Below are 18,927 nucleotides of genomic sequence, written 5' to 3'. Positions count from 1 at the left end.
ATCTGTGATAGTTCTCAGTTTGCAGTCACCTGTGAACTTGGTCAGCCAATGACCCTTGACATAAGCCTTTAGCTCCAAGACGTAGATGTCATATAGGAGTGGTCCCATCATGAAACCGTGAGGTACCCTGCTGGTGACCGGTCTGTTAGTAGAGGTGGAATCACCAGTCCTGGCTTCCTGGGTCCTGTATGTGGCAATCCAGTGAATTATATAGGACAGTGTTGGCAAACCTTTTGGGCTCAGCTTGTCAAAAATTTGGAAAATGCCTATATTGACTGTACTGCCCCCCCCCCCCCGAACAAAAGAAAAACTATTCTTTACATATTCATTTATTTCAAAAAAAATACAGTCCAATTGTGTGCTGCTATGTATTACAAAAGTAAAAGAAAAATCAATTACTTACAATAGAGAAAGTGATCTGTGCACTGATAACCAGGCTTAAAATAGTGCACCAAAAAAATTACTCTACTTTTAATAATAATTTGGAATTGAACTGAAAAAAAATATGGAACACGTTGCATTTTATTTCATTAACATTAATTAATGACTTTTTTGTTGCTGAGTTTTAATAGATAAGAGCAGGGTCACATATTTCTCGTATTTTTGTTCAGTTTCTTTGGTAATTCGAGTGTTGGTGAACCAGTGGCGTAGCTTATGTTTGTGTCGCCTGGGGCTGACTGAGTTTGTCACCCCCCCTCACAAAATAAAACGTAACGCACATCATAGTCATACAAAAAGTGAAAAGGACAGCACTCACATCCATTGTTAAAAGTGATGCCTCACCTTTGATACTGGAGTTGCAATCCACAAACTTGTTTGACCAGTTATGCAAAAGCACTTCCCTGACACACAAATTAATTATTTCCCCAGTAACCTCTTCATTAGTTTGTTTTTGTCTATGCACAAGAACTAAAATGACACAATTATTTGTCCAGTGTCACTTCAGCAGTCTAACCATGTATGTGCAAGCACTTCCCTGATACACTAATTATTTCCCCAAGCAGCATCTTCATTAGTATGTCTAGGTGCACACAAGCATCAAAATGAAACATTTCCGAAGGAGACCCTTCAGTAAAATGCCCAGATACAGTATGCACAAGCACCAAAATTAAACATCTGCCCAAGCAACCCCCTCAGTAATGTTTCTAATATGTGTACAAGCACCAAAATGAAACATTAACCCAGGTGACCCCTTCAGTAAAATGCTGAGGGTATGTACAAGCACCAAATTGAATCATTTACCCAAGTGACCCCTTCATTAACATTCCTAGTATGTGTACAAGCACCAAAATGAAACATTCACCCAAGCGACCCCTTCAGCAAAATATTTCTATGCACGCCTATGTTTATTATTTATTTTATTTATTTATTTAACATTTGTTTACCAGATTTGTCCGACTGGACAGCTAGTGTCCATTTTCAGTGGAAGCCCAGGGAGAAAAGCTCCATACAGTACAAAAGAAGAAATTACATAGTAAACTCCATACGGTAAAAAAGAAGAACTTACACAGTAATAGCAAAAGAAACATAAAATAGTAATCAGAAGGTAGCAGACACTTAATTATGACAGTAGTACATTAAAAGTAGTAATTGAAATAAAGTAATCTGAAGTTAGAAAAACATCATCAAAAAAGTAAACATAGTAGTCAAAAGTTGATTTATTAAAATACATCAATTATCTAACTACCTGTCCTTTATATTTTTCATCTTGGCCCGGGGTTCCTGCTGCTATTTTCCCACATTGTTCCACATCTAGATGTGCATTTGCATGACCTTTAAAGGGCTTCCTGCTGGCCTGCTGATGATGTCTGGGTATGTGCATCATGGTGTACAACTTAGCCAAATGGAAAGCCACCATGGCACCACCTGACTAACCACCAGGCTAAAAAAACAAAAAACAAAAAAAAACACTACAGCTTCTCAGGAGAAAAAATCCCACAACAGCTTATCGAGTGCCGCCCGAGGCAAACTATCCCTTTCACCCCCACTAGCTATGGTGTACCACACAAAACGTCGTGGCATGTCACCTTTGACACGTGTGTCATAGGTTTGCCATCACTGATCTAGGGCTTATACCGAGTTTATTGGGGAGTTTGTCTAATATACATGAGTGGGATGTTGTATCGAATGCCTTAGCCAGGTCCAGGTAGGTGGTATGCACTGTCTTCCCCAAATCTGTTGTCTTGGTGACCTTCTCAGAGAGGTCCACCAGATTTAGTAGATATGATCTTCCAATGGCAAAGCCAAATTGGGTTAGGTCCAATGTCCAAAGGTTGACTGTCTTTGTTGATCGTTTTCATGATAATTTGTTCCAGGGCTTTTCATGTAAGACTGGTCAGACTAATAGTTCTGTAGTTTGCAGGGTCTGTTGATGGTCAACCCTTGTGAATTGGGATAACTGTTGCAGTCCTTCTTCCTCGTGGTGCAAAGCCTGTTTTGAGGTTATGGTTGAAAAATGATTCAAGTGGTCCTGATTGGTCATCATGTTTCCAGCTAGTTAGGAGGCATCCAGGGACATTGCTGGATTCCACTGAGGCTGTTTTTGGCCCTAGAGCTGCCAGGATCTGCTCCCTGTTAATAGTTGTGGAGGTTATACTAGTAGGTAGGCAGGAAGAAGTGGGGGGGATGAAGTTTGAGCTGAGTTTCACAGCAAGCAAATTTGCCATGTCACTGTGCTCAATGAAGGTGGCATCACTGATCAGCAGTGTGGCACACTGTGTGCTGCTTTTGAGGTTACAGATATAGCTGTAGAAGGCCTGTGGTTGTCTGTAGCCTGTGAAGCTATCTTGACCTCATAATTGGTTTTGTTGGACTTAATTATTCCTTTTGGTTTCCTTTTTAGTTTAGTTAGAGAGCCCCTATCATTATGGGAGTTGCTGTTCCTGATTTTATTTGTGACTTTTTTCCTTTTGTTATATACTCTGTTAAGGTTAGGATTCCGCCAGTGTGGTTTGCTTTTATTGTTTGTTTTGAGCTTACTTTTGGTAGGTACAGCAGCCTCTGTGTAGCCATTTAAATAGTTATACAGGGTCTCTGTGAACAATTTTGCATACGTTGTTGTGAACTCAGGGTTGAGAGGGGCAATGCATTTTGATAAACTATTGCTGAATAGGGTGTTTGCTTTGGATTACTGAGTTGATTTTTATTTCAAAGGAAATAGCTTTGTGGTCCAGCCTTACCAGCATGGACATGACATGGAGGGGGTGGGGTGCAGCACTCTCCCATATTGGTGACTTCCAGGTCAAGTATGTATGAACATCTGGTGGGTATGCACACTGTTTAGTCAAGGGGTATTTGTGTTAATAAAGTCCAGGAATTGTTGTGCCTGCTAGTATGAGGGACCGTACGTTTCCCAGTCTGTAGAGGGGTAGTTAGTCTCCCATAAACAGGGCATTCTGTGTAATGGTGAGTGTTTCTAGTAGGTCCAGGTATGAGCTATGGGATTCTAGGGACATAGACGGTGACCTATAGCTTGCTAAGATATGGTATGGGGCTTTGAGGTGGTTTGCACATGGATAAATTCCAGGGTCTTGTTTTGTTTAATCAAAGTAGAGTTATACTTGTTGCTAATATACATAGAGAATACTCTGTTTTGCTGTCCCTGTCTTTGTAGCTGATGGTCTAAATATATGGAAGGCACTGAAGGGATTACTTTCTGCAGATTTAACCATGTCTCAGTAATGGCACAGATGTCTATATTCTCCAGAGTGAGGAGAGCTTGTAGGGTGTGGAATTTCATGTTTAGTCTCCTAACATTGAGCAGTAACACCTTTTGTTTTTTCTTCGGGTTTTATTTGCTATGTTTGTAGGTTTCTCAATTTGGCATTGCCTTAAAAAGGCTGTAAGGGGGTGGATAAAATTTTAGCCAATATTTGGAAGCTTAGAGGTAAAGGGTACAGACCATACTTTGCAAAGCAACATGGGCTATAAACCATGTCGTCTCATGCTGACAGATATTGAATCCTTCTCGAAAGACACCAGAAACTAAGCCAATTATTGAAGTCAATCATCTTTTTTAGGCATAAAGATGCTACAAGTTGAATGTGATTTCCAAATGTTGGTCTTTCTTTGAAGCCACCATCATTTGGAGCATTATTTCATGTGACTTACCCATGAGGATTGAGTTTGGAGCTATTTCTTATTGGTGATAGAGATGAAACTCTCAGTGGCAGATTTGAATGTTATGTACTATTTACTTGCTATAATGACCTGCATTGGCAGTTTCATCTCCATCACGATTCCGAACCCTTTCCCCATTCTGAGTGTGTCAGGTGCTGTTTTAGTAAAGGAATAAAGAGAATTTTGTTTAGTTTGTTTCGAAACACAGAACTTCAAGGCTACAACCTTTTTTTTAGCAGCACTTAGAAGCCGGTAGCATGTTGTACAAGCTTACAGTACTCACTGTAGTACTATCTTGGATTTGGTATATATAATTATCAGGGGATGTGTCCGCCTGCAAACATGCTGGTTTGAGTGCTTTTGTTGTTCTGTGTTTCAACCTTCTGTGGTAGATCTTTTGTGTTTTACAGTTGTCAGCTTTCAGTGTAATCAATGTGCTCCCTGTAGACCTACTAATAACCAAAATCAAAATTTCAGTCTAATTTATACCCAGACCCTTTCTGCAAATGTAAAAGTCACTGACTTCTGTAGGTACTATAGCAATGACATTCGAAGAAATGGCATTTCATTCAGTGTGGTGTTCTTACTTGTTACATTTGCAGAAATAACATTTAATGAACTGGACTCCAACAAACTGCTTTTAAACAAATTACTTGTGAAAAAAATACATAATCCCAAATTTCTTTCAGGTAATGCTTTTTCTTGGTGGGTATCACATCTGCCCACAGGATTTTTGAGCTGCAAACCATTATCTGTAGGAATGCTGTTTGGCCTTTGTCATGGATCATATGCCTTGTAGAACCTAACCCACGTTTCCTCCCAAAGGTGGTATCAGAACTGTATTTAAATCAGTCCATTCATTGCTATTTTTTATTTCTGAGGGCATAATTCAGAGAGAAATGCTGTGTCATACCGTGGACATCTACATTTAGCTCAGGCTACCCGAAGATGGCAAATTAATTTAAGACAAACTAGTTTGTTTTCTTTGATGCAGACCCTTTCCAAGTGCTTACTGACTGCACCATATTTTTTGCTGCTAAACGCCCAGTGGAAATGCTACTGTCAAAGGTTCTCAACCTGTGGACATGGCTTCTTCTAGTGCCTGCACTGCAGACTGTTGTGCCAAGGTCATTTATTGTTTTTTCACATTTACCAATCATTATTGCTAGGACTGTGATTTCAAGAGTAAGTGAGACTTGGCCTCCCTCCAGCTGTGCCCTCTTGTGGGCTTTGGGGTTTAAGTTTTGTTACTGCTTGGGATTTCCCTATTAACAAAAAGCCTCAAAAGTTAGATACAACAGATAGGTGTGTTCAGTCTGACAGATAATTTTTAAGGAGCCCTTCTGATTATTACTTTTCCACTTCCCCACTTTGTCAGGACAGCATCCTCATCCAGTATCTGTAGATTGACTGTCTTGTTATTAGGGTTTTCTATTTCGTTTTTTTCCCCATGTATCTCTCAGGTTGTGTTCAATCAGTGTATGGGACTAAACTTATGGAGCAGAGCTGCTGACTGCATTCCTTTGCTTCAGCATGGCATGATGAACTGCTGACAACATTCCTTTGCTGGGGCATGGCATCGTGAGCTGCTGACTGCATTCCTTTGCTGCAGCATGGCATGATGAACTGCTGACAGCATTCCTTTGCTGGGGCATGGCATCGTGAGCTGCCGACTGCATTCCTTTGCTGGAGCATGGCATCGTGAGCTGCTGACTGCATTCCTTTGCTGGAGCATGGCATCGTGAGCTACTGACCGCATTCCTTTGCTGGGGCATGGCATTGTGAGCTACTGACTGCATTCCTTTGCTGGGGCATGGCATGATGAGCTGCTGACTGCATTCCTTTGCTGGAGCAAGACATCATCAGCTGCTGACTGCATTCCTTTGCTGGAACATGGCATCCTGAGCTGCTGACTGCATTCCTTTGCTGGAGCATGGCATCCTGAGCTGCTGACTGCATTCCTTTGTTGGAGCGTGGCATCCTGAGCTGCTGACTGCATTCCTTTGTTGGAGTGTGGCATCATGAGCTGCTGACTGCATTCCTTTGTTGGAGCGTGGCATCATGAGCTGCTGACTGCATTCCTTTGTTGGAGCATGGCATCATGAGCTGCTGCCTGCATTCCTTTGTTGGAGCATGACATCATGAGCTGCTGACTGCATTCCTTTGTTGGAGCGTGGCATCATGAGCTGCTGACTGCATTCCTTTTTTGGAGCATGGCATCATGAGCTGCTGATTGCATTCCTTTGCTGGAGCATGGCATCATGAGCTGCTGCCTGCATTCCTTTGCTGGGGCATGGCATCATCACATGTGGTACAAGAGACATCACATGTGTAGTCTGAGAGTGGGAGTTAGAAAATTCTGAAATGTGCTGATTTGGGTAAGTTAGGAGATGACATCCCAGCATTCATCCACTGCAGAAAACCTTCACTTACATTAACAGATATGGAAAGTACACATTTGATGTTTACTTGTAACTTTAAATGGCTTTTAGCAAAAACCTTCATTTAGGAAGCTGTAACATCAGCTAAATATATTTTTGAGTTCCAAACTAAATCATCTTAAAGTCAGGTTAACACCATGAATGGATCCATTTTTTCCCTAAAGTTTGATGACTGTGGCAACTGAAATCTTATGATAATTTTGTTCTGGATGAAGGGAGAGACCGTTGTGGCTCTGCTGATGATGTTTCAAGGTATATATACCTCTGGTGTTCAGGCTTTGATTACTGCTGTAGAGGAATTTTGTAGGACAGAGGATGAAGCAGTCAGTAGCTAGCTTTCGTCTGGTGCATGGGTCTGTGCTGTTGCAGGAGTAACTCTCGACAGAGACTAGTGGGAAGGTTTGGACACAAAAGTGAACTTAAGGTAGTTTTAGGTTTTATTTTCGCTGGTGATTTGATATGCAATTTTAGTGAGTCAGAAGTTTGCCTAGATGCAAGGCAAATTTTAAGTACCATTCCATAGATGTACTACTAGAAGGGAATATCTTTTCCAAAGAACAATAACTCATAAGTATGTCATCCCACTCCTGCTTCATTGTTGGTCAGCACTGTAGTTTATGTCAATTATCAGGAGTAAGGCTTGAACCTGTTTTTCTAACATTAAATAGTAGCACATTTGCCTACCTAGATAGTTTAGTTTTAGGTGGACAGTTACACAGACTTAGTAACTATATAGATACCAATGAAAAGAAATAGGAATGTCGCCAAGTGATGGCCAATAAAAATTTAGCAAAATGTTCCGACATGCATGGAACAGGTAAGTGGCATGAGAATGTAGTGTGTCTTGCAGTTAAGTACTTGTACATGGCAAATATAAAGGTTTTAGTTGACATTGACAAATGTAGTAAGCACTGAAACATAACAGTACATTGCTTGCAGTGCAAATGGCGAGCTGTGAAGTAAAGCAGCACATTGGCTTTAGGGCAGCATTCAGTATAGGCTTACTGTAGGACAGCTTGTAGGCATGGCAGTGGCAGAGTTCTGGTCAGCTTGTGTGTGTGTGTGTTTAGGTTAGTTGCTGCCCTATTCCCTTGTGCCTCACCTTGCCTGACTGAAATGTCGTCACTATCTAGTATGTTGTCACCAGCTTCTTATTGTCATTCATAGCCCCCAAACAGTCCTATAGTGCACTGCTGAACTTTGACCAATACATTATGGAACTGATTAAGAACTCTTGGAGAGAGGGGCTTCCCTGTATGAGTAACGTGGATATTTGGCCATTGGAAAACGCATCTGTGTGGTGCTTTTTGGACTTTGGTTGGATAGCCTGAAATGTTTTGTGCGCTTGTTGAGCCAGCGAGGCTGATGGATTAATGACCTCAAACTTTTTCTTGAACCTCCTCTTTCCCAGCAGCAAACTTTTAGTTAATGGTGCCATGGCAGTAGTAGTATGCAAGTCTGTCTTACCTCTGAGACCTGTGAACATCTGGCCTGTGCTTGGCTTCACTGAAGTTCAAGATTCCATGTTGTCAGAGATTCTGCTGCATTGAAGAGCTGACAGAAGGGCAATTAGCCCATCTTTTCTTAGTCAGTCCTTATGGCAGTCTTGACCCTTTCAAAAACTCAGGTACTAATTGTCGCAGATAAAATAGCCATTGATGTTTTTTCTGTAGCCTTACGGCACCCTTGCCTGTAGACCATCAGTCCACCCTCCCCAATCAGACATGACATGCCTGTTTGTTCCCCTGTCTAGGCATTTCAACTGAGATAAGGGTGAGAGCTGTCTAGAGAGATCATCATCTAGGCAGACAGTAGCAACACTGTGCAGGTGAATGGCCCATACTATGGACAGACATGCCTGATGTTACCACCACCCCTTGTCCAAGGCTCATAGGCAACCCTTCCATATGAGAGCCAGTCATTACCAATTTTGGGCACTGCTGTTTGGTCTCACCACTGTCTGTCCCTTTCCCCCGGGTTTTCACCAAGTGTGGTCCCTCTAGTGAAGTACCATATAAGGGTTCTGCAAAGGACCCTTACAATGCAGTGGTCATATTTGATTCATCCAGTGGATTTCCCAATTTTATTTATTTATTTTACATTTGTTAACCAGGAAAGTCCGACTGGACACATATCCATTTTCAGCGGAGGCCCAAGAAGAAAAGCTCCAATAGCATGTCATCAGGAAATTACACAAGAATATCAGACAGAGATATAGGTTCCATAGAAACATAAGTTATGTATAGATTAACAATTCCTTTAGTAAAGTCAGCCTACAGCATTCTAGTAGTAGGGTTTATATAGAATATAAAATATAAACACAAGAAAACATATTTTTTTTGTCTGTCTAAATTATGAGTACTCTCAATATTTTGTTACAGAAATAACCAGTGATTAAGCTTTACAGTGAAAGGAATTAGGAGACCTTTAGTAGAATCCTTGAACATGGTATTGGTGCAAATTAACCTGGGGAGTAGCATGAACAAAGCCAATCGTTTGAGAAGTGGGTTCTCAGGAGTTTCTTAAATTGAATAGTGGAGGTAGTGGAGATTATTTGGCTAGGTAGTGACCAATAATGTTGATGAAGATTTGTCATGATCTGGTTCAGTGCTGGTTGGAGACCATTTGTTCTGCCCCCCCCCCCCCCCACTGGCCGTGGACACTACGGATGCACCCTTTCTCCGATGGGTGCATTTCAAAGGGAGGACAGTTTAAGGGACTTGGTCTGCCTCAGAGACCAACCTTCACATCAGTGTCGTAGAGATGAAGGTTGTCTTCCTTGCATTGCTGGTTTTCCTGGAGGCTCTCCCCAACATTGTGATCTTGATCCAGATGGATAATATTTCCGTTGTTTGGTATCTGAACAAGCTGATCTTATCCCTTGTATTGAAGAGGCCATGAGGGTGTGGCAGTGGGCAGTTTCCTCTCAGTGGTTTCTGATCGCAGCCTACATCCCGGGAAAGTCCAACGTTCTGGTGGGCAGTTTAAGCAGGAACATTCTTTTTCCTCATGAGTGGTCTCTGAATCTGAGAGTTGCTACTTTGTTTTTTTTTCAGCACTGGGGCACTCTGTGTTGTAACCTGTTTGCTCCCCCCCCCAAAACCAAGTGTAGCAACTAATATGCTTTAGTACGTCTTCAGCGACAGTCAACCAGAGATGGTGTCCTTTATGCTTGGCCCCTGGGTCAGATGTATCCATATCCATCAATTCCACTAATAGTCAGATTCCTTCACATGACAGCCCACTGCTTCCTTTTGGCACCAACAGGTGTGGTTCTCCTTCATATGGCCTCTTCTGAGATACCTGCCTGGGTGTTGGATCCCATTCCCGATCTCATTTCCCACCATGTATTCATTCTGTGGAAAGGAAATGTTGAAGAACTTGTTGTTTTTGTCGCATCTTTAAACGAATCGACCAACTTCCTTCAGTTCACTCATCAATATCATAATGACTTCAATAATTTTGCGGAAGTCACTATCTACAAAAATGAGAATGAATGTAAGTATGAGTCTAACATTTATAGAAAACCAGCGTATTCCAATGCCTACTTACATTTTGACAGCCAGCACCCCCTTTGGCAGAAAAAGAACTTGGTTAGAGGGCATCTAATAAGGCTGAGTAGGCTAGTGACTGATGATCAGATGTATTCCAGGTGGAAGCATCTTTTAAGATTAATCTTTTTACTGAACGTGGTTATCCATCTATGTTGGTGGACGATGTCTATCAATGGGTCTGTGAACACAGAAACACACAAAATTTGGAGAGCTTTTAAGTCACTGACATGTATCAGAGAACAAAGAGCATTTGGCCAAGCATGAGAATTTGACTCAAGTTTTTGTAGTGCAATTTTGTAGAGATTTATCCAGTTTGAAAAATTTATTAACCACCTTTGGAATACAATCTTCAGAAATTCTGGAGTGCTTGACCAGGTGGGGGGCAACACAGATTTGTTTACAAAAATAGTAAGAACCTTAAACTCCTTTTAGAAAATAACAGGAATGATAAAGACGTTGTGATTAGGAATGCTGGCATGAAATACTGTGGGACTTGCAAACAGTGTAGATTTATTTTACAAGGCACACACTGAATGGTGGTAGGTTACCTCAAACAGTTAGAGGGAACTTTAACTGTGAAATGAAAGGGGTTGTGTGTATATTGTTTTTTGCTGTTCATGCCCTGCATTCTATGTTGGCAAGACCATTGACTATTGACCCATTGGGGAAAAGGATTTACCAGTATATTTATGCCATTAAAAAGGGACATAAAATCAATGCCTTGCACACGCATTCCATTAAGTGCACCGATTTTAAAAAGTTTGGGTTTTCTTTGCTTGAGAACGTTTCATTGCCTACTAGAAGTCGGGATTGGGAATTGCATTTAGAACAATGTGAACTGTTTTGGCAGCTGCTTTTGAATGCACTGACATTCCCTGGATTGAATGGCTTTGTTTCCATAAAACCCATTTTAAGAATTAAGGCAGCTAGTATTCAACAGGATTCCAGTTATTTTATTAAATTTAAATAAGGTTTTATAAAGTATTAACCTATATGTCAACCATGGTTTTAGGGAGGGTTCTACACAGTTTTATAATTCTGGGTTGACTATACTTGATGAACTTATTAGCATTTTAAATTTTACACCAGACACGAGTATGTTCTATATAATAATTTTAATGTTTTTCATATATACTGGGCTTTGTCTTTTAAATATTTTCTTAGCATTATTTCTTATTTTACAATAACAATTTGTGTGTGTTTAATTTTTGTAATGCTTGGTGCTTTAAGGCTTTTTAAGGGAATGCAGGAAGTTGATACATTGTTTCTGAGGATGTTCCTCCTTTACTGGAATGAAAGAGCTCAAAGTATTAAACTCTCTGTGTGCTGTGACTTTGATGGTCAGTGTTTTTTGTTTTATTTATGTTTTGGAGTATGCTGGGTTGTGGTGTATTTGGTTGCATGATCTGAAGTAGTTATTGGACGTATGTCGAAGCTTGCAGTTAAATGCACATGTTCCTGTGAAAATATATTTTTTGTCTAGCCTAGGCCAGTTATTGTACTGTGGAGAATAATATGTAAAGTCTGTTAGAGTTCCTACCACTACTTTTACGTCTTCCATATCAAATATTTTCATGAATTTCTTTAAAATACCTTCTTTTGTTTTATTTTCCTTTCAAGGTCCCCTAGATACATCCTCACTGTTGCGAATCAAGTTCCAGTCCCCAGCTGTAAGTAATACCCCTGCTGAAAGCTGAATATTTCTCCCATTTTCTTAAGCTCCATAATAGCAGTTTTAGGTGGAATATAAATACATGCCAGCATGATCTTCCTCCCTTACTACCAAAAATCTACCATTATCATCTTTTTTCCCTCTTCTGTCACTACTGGAGCTCCTCTATCAGTTAGTATAAGTACTTCCCTTTTTTTTTATTCTAGATAGTCTTTTGAATATCCATCCTGAAATCCTTTCTATTTCAAATTCACATTCCCACTTCTTTCCGAATGTGTCTCCTGTAGCATTGCACTTTGCCTTTCTTAGTATAATTCAGTGCTTGTACCTTTTTGTCTATACCTGTGAGCCCATTCACTTTCCAAAGTAATATAGATACTATAGCCATTATGATAAAAGGTCATTATAGGCCAAAAGGCAACCTCATCCATTTGACCTGGCTGTGACCAAAGGCACTCATCCAGCCAGCTGGGTAAGTCTGGCTTATAACCCAGGCCAGTACCTGAAGACATCCTTATCCTTCTATCCTTAGCTGAATGGCAGTCATGTCAGTGGTCTCCATCATACTAGGCAGAAGCAATGCAGGCATTTTTACTCTCCGTAAACCCTTATTAGCCCCTCCTTTGATGGTAATATATGCACTTTATTACCATAAGGAATCTAGTGTTTTCCACTTGATGTATGTTTGCTCATTCTTGCATGCATGCACTGATACACTACCCCTGAGAACTACCATCATCAGCTCTCTGCACCACAGCACTGCAGTACTGCTAGATCATGAACCACTCCTCCCATCAACTAGAACAAGAATCTAGTGCCAAAGCCACTACTTAAATTTGGCGTTTGTTTGGGTTGCAGTCATAGCTTCATTCAGCTGCACCACAGAACAGGGCAAATGACCTTTGATGTTGACTGAGTATATTTCTTTGGTTCATGCCAGCTTTCTTTTTGGAACAGGAGCATTTTTCTAAGACCTTGTCTCCCCAACATGGGGACTCTATGCTCCAGACCAGAAGTGTATCCCTCACTGGTAAGATCAGACCATAAACTAATCTCACTGGATATTCACATCCCGACCCCACCCCCTGCCCAGAAAACCACAGTGAAAAACTTCTCTAAAACAAATTTCACACTCCTCAAAACCGAGGTGGAATCCTTCAAAACCCCCGGGCCTGTGAAAAATATGGCCCAGACCGCAGAATCCTTTATAAACGCATTCTATGAACACCTTCAGGAATGCATGGATCATGCAATCCCAAATAAAACCAAGACCCAATCCTCCAAAGGCAGACGTCCTGTTTGGTGGACCCCAGCCATAAACAAACTATACAACAGAAGGAGGAAGCTACTACATGATAGAGCAAAATCCCAAAAAGGGAAGGCATCTCTGATCAGTATTAGCAAAAAACTACGGGCACTCATAAAATCATCTAAGGCCAGCTTCGAGAGAAAAATTGCACAGGACACTAAGGATAATCACAAGGCTTTCTTTAGTTATGTTAGGAACCTGGGTGGGAATTCCCAGATATGCTCAGAATTAGTCCAAAATGACAAAAAATACACCAAACCCACAGACATTGCCAACATCCTAGCTGACAGGTTCAGCGCAAACTTCTCCCCACCAAAAGGGCAAATATCTATCCCAGAAGAGTGCTGCCCCCCTGACATCTCATATGGTCAAGTAAGAGCTGCCCTCTCCAAAGCAAAAAACACAGCATCAATGGGACCAGACGGTGTCCTGGGCTGCGTCCTACATGAACTCCAAGAAGAGCTAAACCCAAACATAAAACTACTGTTCAGTCTCAGCCTTACTAGAGGATATGTACCCAAAGAGTGGCGTACAGCAACAGTGGTCCCTCTCCACAAAGGTGGTGCCTCAACGGGTCCTGGAAACTATCGCCCCATAAGCCTGACTAGCTTGGTCTGCAAAGCTATGGAAAGGATCATCATGGACCTCATAAATAAAGATATTGGGGACCTACAGACACTGGATCCTACCCAGTTCAGCTTTGCTAAGGGCAGATCCTGCCTCTTAAACCTGGTTGATTTCTTTGAAACAGTCACCAAGGCCATTGACGAGGGGAAGGTGGTCCACACAGCCTACCTGGACCTCGCAAAAGCCTTCGATACAATACCCCACTCGGGCATTATAGATAAGCTCACCAGCTTAAATATAAACCCCTATGTCACTAGATGGGTTGCAAACTGGTTCAAGGACAGAACCCACATGGTTAGAATTGTTGGAGCCATGTCAGACTCCAAACCAGTTACAAGTGGAGTCCCACAAGGCTCAGTCCTGGGACCTATCTTGCTCGGTATATATTTCTCGGAGGTACAGGCCAACACGGAAGGACTGTGGCTGACCAAGTTCGCAGATAACTGCAAACTGGGTGCCATAACTGACTCTCCAACCGACACAAACATCCTCCAAAAGGGCCTCATAGAAACAGACAACTGGTGCCAGAGCCATGGCCTCAAGCTAAACGCTAAAAAGTGTATAGTCATCCCCTTTGGCAAAAACAAAGTGCCCACAAATTACCACATAGGTGGTAATCCATTAAGTACGTAAGAAGTAATTAGGGACCCAAGTTGATAGCAATCTCTCATTTGACAACCACGTGGCCAAAGTGGTTAGAAAAACATTTTATATTGCCCACCTAAATGAAGGGATTCACATCTAGATCAAGGAAGGTCATCGTGCCTCTTTACTCATCCCTCATCAGGCCCATAATTGAGTACAATGCCCCTTTTGTGATGTACCTTACCAGACACCTGCAGCAACTGGAAAGAACCCAAAAGTACCTCACCAAGAGGATCAAAGGGCTCAAACAGATGCCATATGCTGCCCGGTTAAAGAAACTCCAGCTCTACTCAGTGGCATACCGCCTGCCCAGAGGCGATCTGTGCCTGACGTATAAAGCCATGTCCAACCCAGAATTAATAGACATGCTGCACCTCAGAAAATCCAAATCCCATTGAGCTACGCGCTCGAGAGACTCGAACCTCAGCACTGAAATAAATAGGACATGCTGGAGGGACAGATTCATAACCCAGAGGCTCCCTTCACTGTGGAATAAAATCCCAGACCAGGTTAGGCAGAGTCCCTCATTGACTCTCTTCAAGAGGAATCTTGATGAGTGGATGGGAGATCGTAGGTTTACCCCGGGTATCACTTCTGTGTCACTGTTAGACAGAGGCACAGTATACTAACCTCAAAAAAGGGCATAGCAAAATTAATTTAAAATGGGTGGCGAAAGCCAAACGCACTCTGGCTAGGCTTATAAATGCCCTAGGGCAGATAGCCTAGTATGAACCTATGAACCTAAACAACCTTTGGAGTGAAAGAGAGTGTGCATTAGTAATGAACCAGGGGTGGAATGGAGTGTTCCCTCCTTGCATGTGGTGGATGGCACTTTTCTGTGTTGTTATCATGGGTACACATTGATAAACTGCTACAGAAGGCTCTGTGCAGTTCTAATGTACACTTTTTCAGGGTATTTAAATGTGAGACAAGGAAAGTAGTTTCTTTTTGTTTATTGTTTAACCACTTGAGTACTCCAAAGAAGAAACTGATGTTTTTAAAGTAAGACTTATTATTAGGATTTTAGATCAAATAAATATTTATTTTCTTCCACATAGAGTATTAAACATTTTATATATGGTATTATATGTAGGATATTTTATTGTTAATTATTTAATTGCTTATGACTGTGTTATGTGATTTGTGTTAGGTATTTAAATGAGTGCTTTGAATTTTGTTTTACACACTGAAGAAGAGTTATTCCTGAAAGCTTTGTGATCTTTTATTGGAATAAAATACTTGGTACTTAACCTGTTTTTTGACTTCACCATATGTAGCCAGTTCTTGGATTTTTGTTTTGTATTTGGTGAGATTACCCAACAGGTTGGAATAATGCAGCAGTGATCAGTAGGACAACTCCTGCTATGGTAAGTTCTTACAACATTGTATTTGATGTCCTTCTGTATCACTGTTTCAGTATTCTTCACAGTAGGGATCTCCTGCCAAAGACAGCCCAACATTTGACCAGTGTACCAAAGCCTTTCGATCTTGTATGTGCTCTACATCATATGTATGCTCCCCATACAGGATGTGGAGCATAATGGTGATGTACGGATGCAGTTACCCAGAAGTGAATTGCCCCAGAAGAGATTGGGATTGGAGGGAGGGAGTGAATAGTGAAATAGTGAAGAGAAGGACATCTACGGTTATGGTAAAATTTTACAAAACTATACTGTGTCCTTTTATATCACTGTTGAAGTATTTTCACAGTAGGGAGAGTACAAAAGCTCAAGAAAAGGATTGGGAGGTGGTGGGCTGGGAAGAGCCCTCAACAAACCCATGCAGAATGGCTTGAGCAAAACCTGCTCTGGCCGTAGAAACCATATCTGATTTTTAATGCTTAGTAAAGGTATGCAGTGAGGACCAAGTAGCAGCTTCAAGGATGGAATTGGTGTCCAACCCCTTGAAGAAAGCCCCAGAAGAGGCAACAGCCCTAGTGGAGTGAGCTGTAATGGAAGTAGACAGATATACGTCATGAAAAGAATAATAAAAGGAAATGGCCTTAGATATCCGGGAGGAGATGGTTTGCTTAGAAACAGCCAAACTCAATGTCCTGGGATGAAAGGAAATAAAAAGCTGGCCAGGCTTACAAATGGCCTTGGTTTTATCCAAATAGTACCTAAGCAGTTTGTGCAAATCCAAGGAATTATTAGACCTTCTCACTAACAGACTGAGGAGAAGGTAAAAAAGGAAGGGAGTTGAACTGCCGATTCAAAGACAACTCATTGACCACCTTGGGCATAAAAGAAGGATTACTATGAAGGGGCATCCTGTTCCTGTAAAAAAAAACAAAAAAGGAGGGATGACCATAAGAGCCTGAAACTCAGAAACCCTTCAAGCAGAAGTAAGAGTAAGTAATAAGACAGTTTTCCAGGTACAGTGTTGCAGAGAAGCTGAACCTGCAGTGTCAGAAAGAGCCTGGGTCCAGTTTTCTAAAACAAAATGAATGCCCCAAGCAACTAACAAATAGGGGTGAACCAGAGGGACCCCCGATTAAAAAGGGTCTTGGTTAAGAACATGGCACCAGATAGAAAATCTCTTCCATTTGGACATACATCACTTATTGGTTTCAGGTTTTCTTGCCTGCTGTAAAATCCCGAGCATATCCTCAGAAAAGAGGTGCATAAAAGAGATCAAAACCCTATCACCCACAGTGTCAGTCAAAGAGTGGACAAGTGAGGATGGATGAGTGACCCCTTGTCGTGTATGAGGAGGTCCAACTGGTGAGGTAACATGAGATGATTGCCCCTTGCCAAATGCATTAAGATGGGGAACCATTGCTGTCTTGGCCAAAAGAGAGTTACTAACAAGGTTTTTGGTGAGTCCAGTTGAATCTTCTGCAGGACTCTTGGAAGTAGGGGAAGGGTGAAGAAGGCATAGAAAAACATTCCCTTCTAAGGAAAATAAAGGGCATCCATCTTCCATGCCCGATGGCATGGCACTGTAGGATATAAACGAGTTGCCTGCCTATTCAGAGGGGAAGCAAAATGATCTACCTGAGGAATACCTCACTGATGGACTATGTCCAGAAACACTTCTTGGTACAGCATCCATTTGTGAGCCTGTGTTCTGGACCTGCTCAAGGCATCTGCAACATTGAAGAGAAATATCTGTACTGTTATAGTAATATTTTTCACAACTGTACTGTATCATTAAACTATGGCATAAAATAGCAGTTGTCAAAATTCATTGATTGCATTGTTTGTCTTGTTAAGACTGAGTTGCAGAGTGTAACAACATGTTAAACACAACGTATGAAACTGAATGTTGCTGATTTCATTGAGTCTTTTACCTTTTAGGCTGTTACGATGGCAATGTTTATATCCTTCAGAGTCATAATGGAGAACTTAACTGGACATTTTCCACTGGGAATTCTGTGAAAAGTTCTGCGACTGTGGATTCTCTAACAGGCTTGGTCTTTGTTGGGTCTCATGATCATCATCTGTATGCACTTAACATACAGGTTTGTGCTTTACAGTTACTTTGCTCAGTTTTATCACCCAAGCTTTTGAATGGAGTGGCTAAGTGACACATTTATTTTTAAGATTCAGCACTTGCATTAGACAACTTCTGTGTGACTTTATACAACTACCATTAGTAAGTTTGCCATTTTCTGCCTTTAGCTCTGATTTGTCATTGTCTGTTAAAGTAGTTCTTCACAGTGCCCATGCCCAACTGAAATGGAAAGGACTTACAGAAATGTGGTTCCTAAATATGGTACTACCTGTACATCAAAATGTTTATTTTAATTAATTATTTTACTTGTGGGTAGGAGGAAAAAAGTACAAGGACTTTTATCAGCTTTGAACTTGACCAAAGGCAGATAAAACATGCAGCATAATCACTTATAAAGAAACAGAGTTCCTACATCTACTACATCACTGAATGCAAACTATGTACACATGCAGCATTGTAATAGTGTTAGAAAAGAAAATAAAGACTGTATACTATTAACACAACTCATTAAAGTCAACTAAGAGAACAAAAGTAGCTAAGAAATATTTACGTCTAGAAGTTGCCTATATACTGAACATAGTTAAGACACAAGTAATTAAAATATGGATATGGATTAAAATAACTCGTGGGATACATTTGGATTGCATGGGTAGGTTTATAAAGGCCCCAGTGGTCATTAGCCTACTATACGCCCAGAAATCTGTATTAAAAAAAAAAAGTAAAATAAGGCTAAAGACAAAATGATAGAGTTGAAAATAGGCCTACGAAGAAAAAAGTTATATACATGAAACTCATATGTTGGGAAGAGAAAAGACAAGAGAAGAGGATTATCCAGTCAAGATGGTACATAAAGAAAAGTAATACAAATTCAGATAGAAAATGGGGACACTACAGCAGAAAAAAACAATGGAAGCAGTTTTGAAAGGTAGAAAAGGGAAGAACATTTGAATCTGAGATGGATGCGCAGAGACCTTGCACCAGTACTATTTAGTTGTTAAAGACACGGGATAATAATCCTGTGGGATCGGTAACATTAAATAAATTTGAAAAAGGAATAAAGAAAGGCTGTGCAACATTCAAGAATTAAGCAGTTACAATAAAAAG

At 40.9% G+C, this 18,927-nt stretch overlaps 1 protein-coding gene across 1 annotated transcript in view; it reads left to right on the top strand.

Annotated features, from left to right (window-relative positions):
• The window catches only part of AASDH (aminoadipate-semialdehyde dehydrogenase), a 1,090,146-nt gene that overhangs the window by 736,240 nt on the left and 334,979 nt on the right, over window positions 1-18,927 (top strand). Inside the window, exon 12 of the mRNA XM_044062487.1 lies at window positions 17,667-17,830. Within this exon, the coding sequence (XP_043918422.1) occupies window positions 17,667-17,830 (164 nt within the window). The remainder of the gene's footprint in view (window positions 1-17,666; window positions 17,831-18,927) is intronic.

Source organism: Protopterus annectens, chromosome 2.part1, assembly GCF_019279795.1.
Source record: "Protopterus annectens isolate FY-2018-M chromosome 2.part1, PAN1.0, whole genome shotgun sequence".
NCBI classification, from domain to species: Eukaryota; Metazoa; Chordata; order Ceratodontiformes; family Protopteridae; genus Protopterus; species Protopterus annectens.
This window is presented reverse-complemented; position numbering and strand designations above follow the sequence as displayed.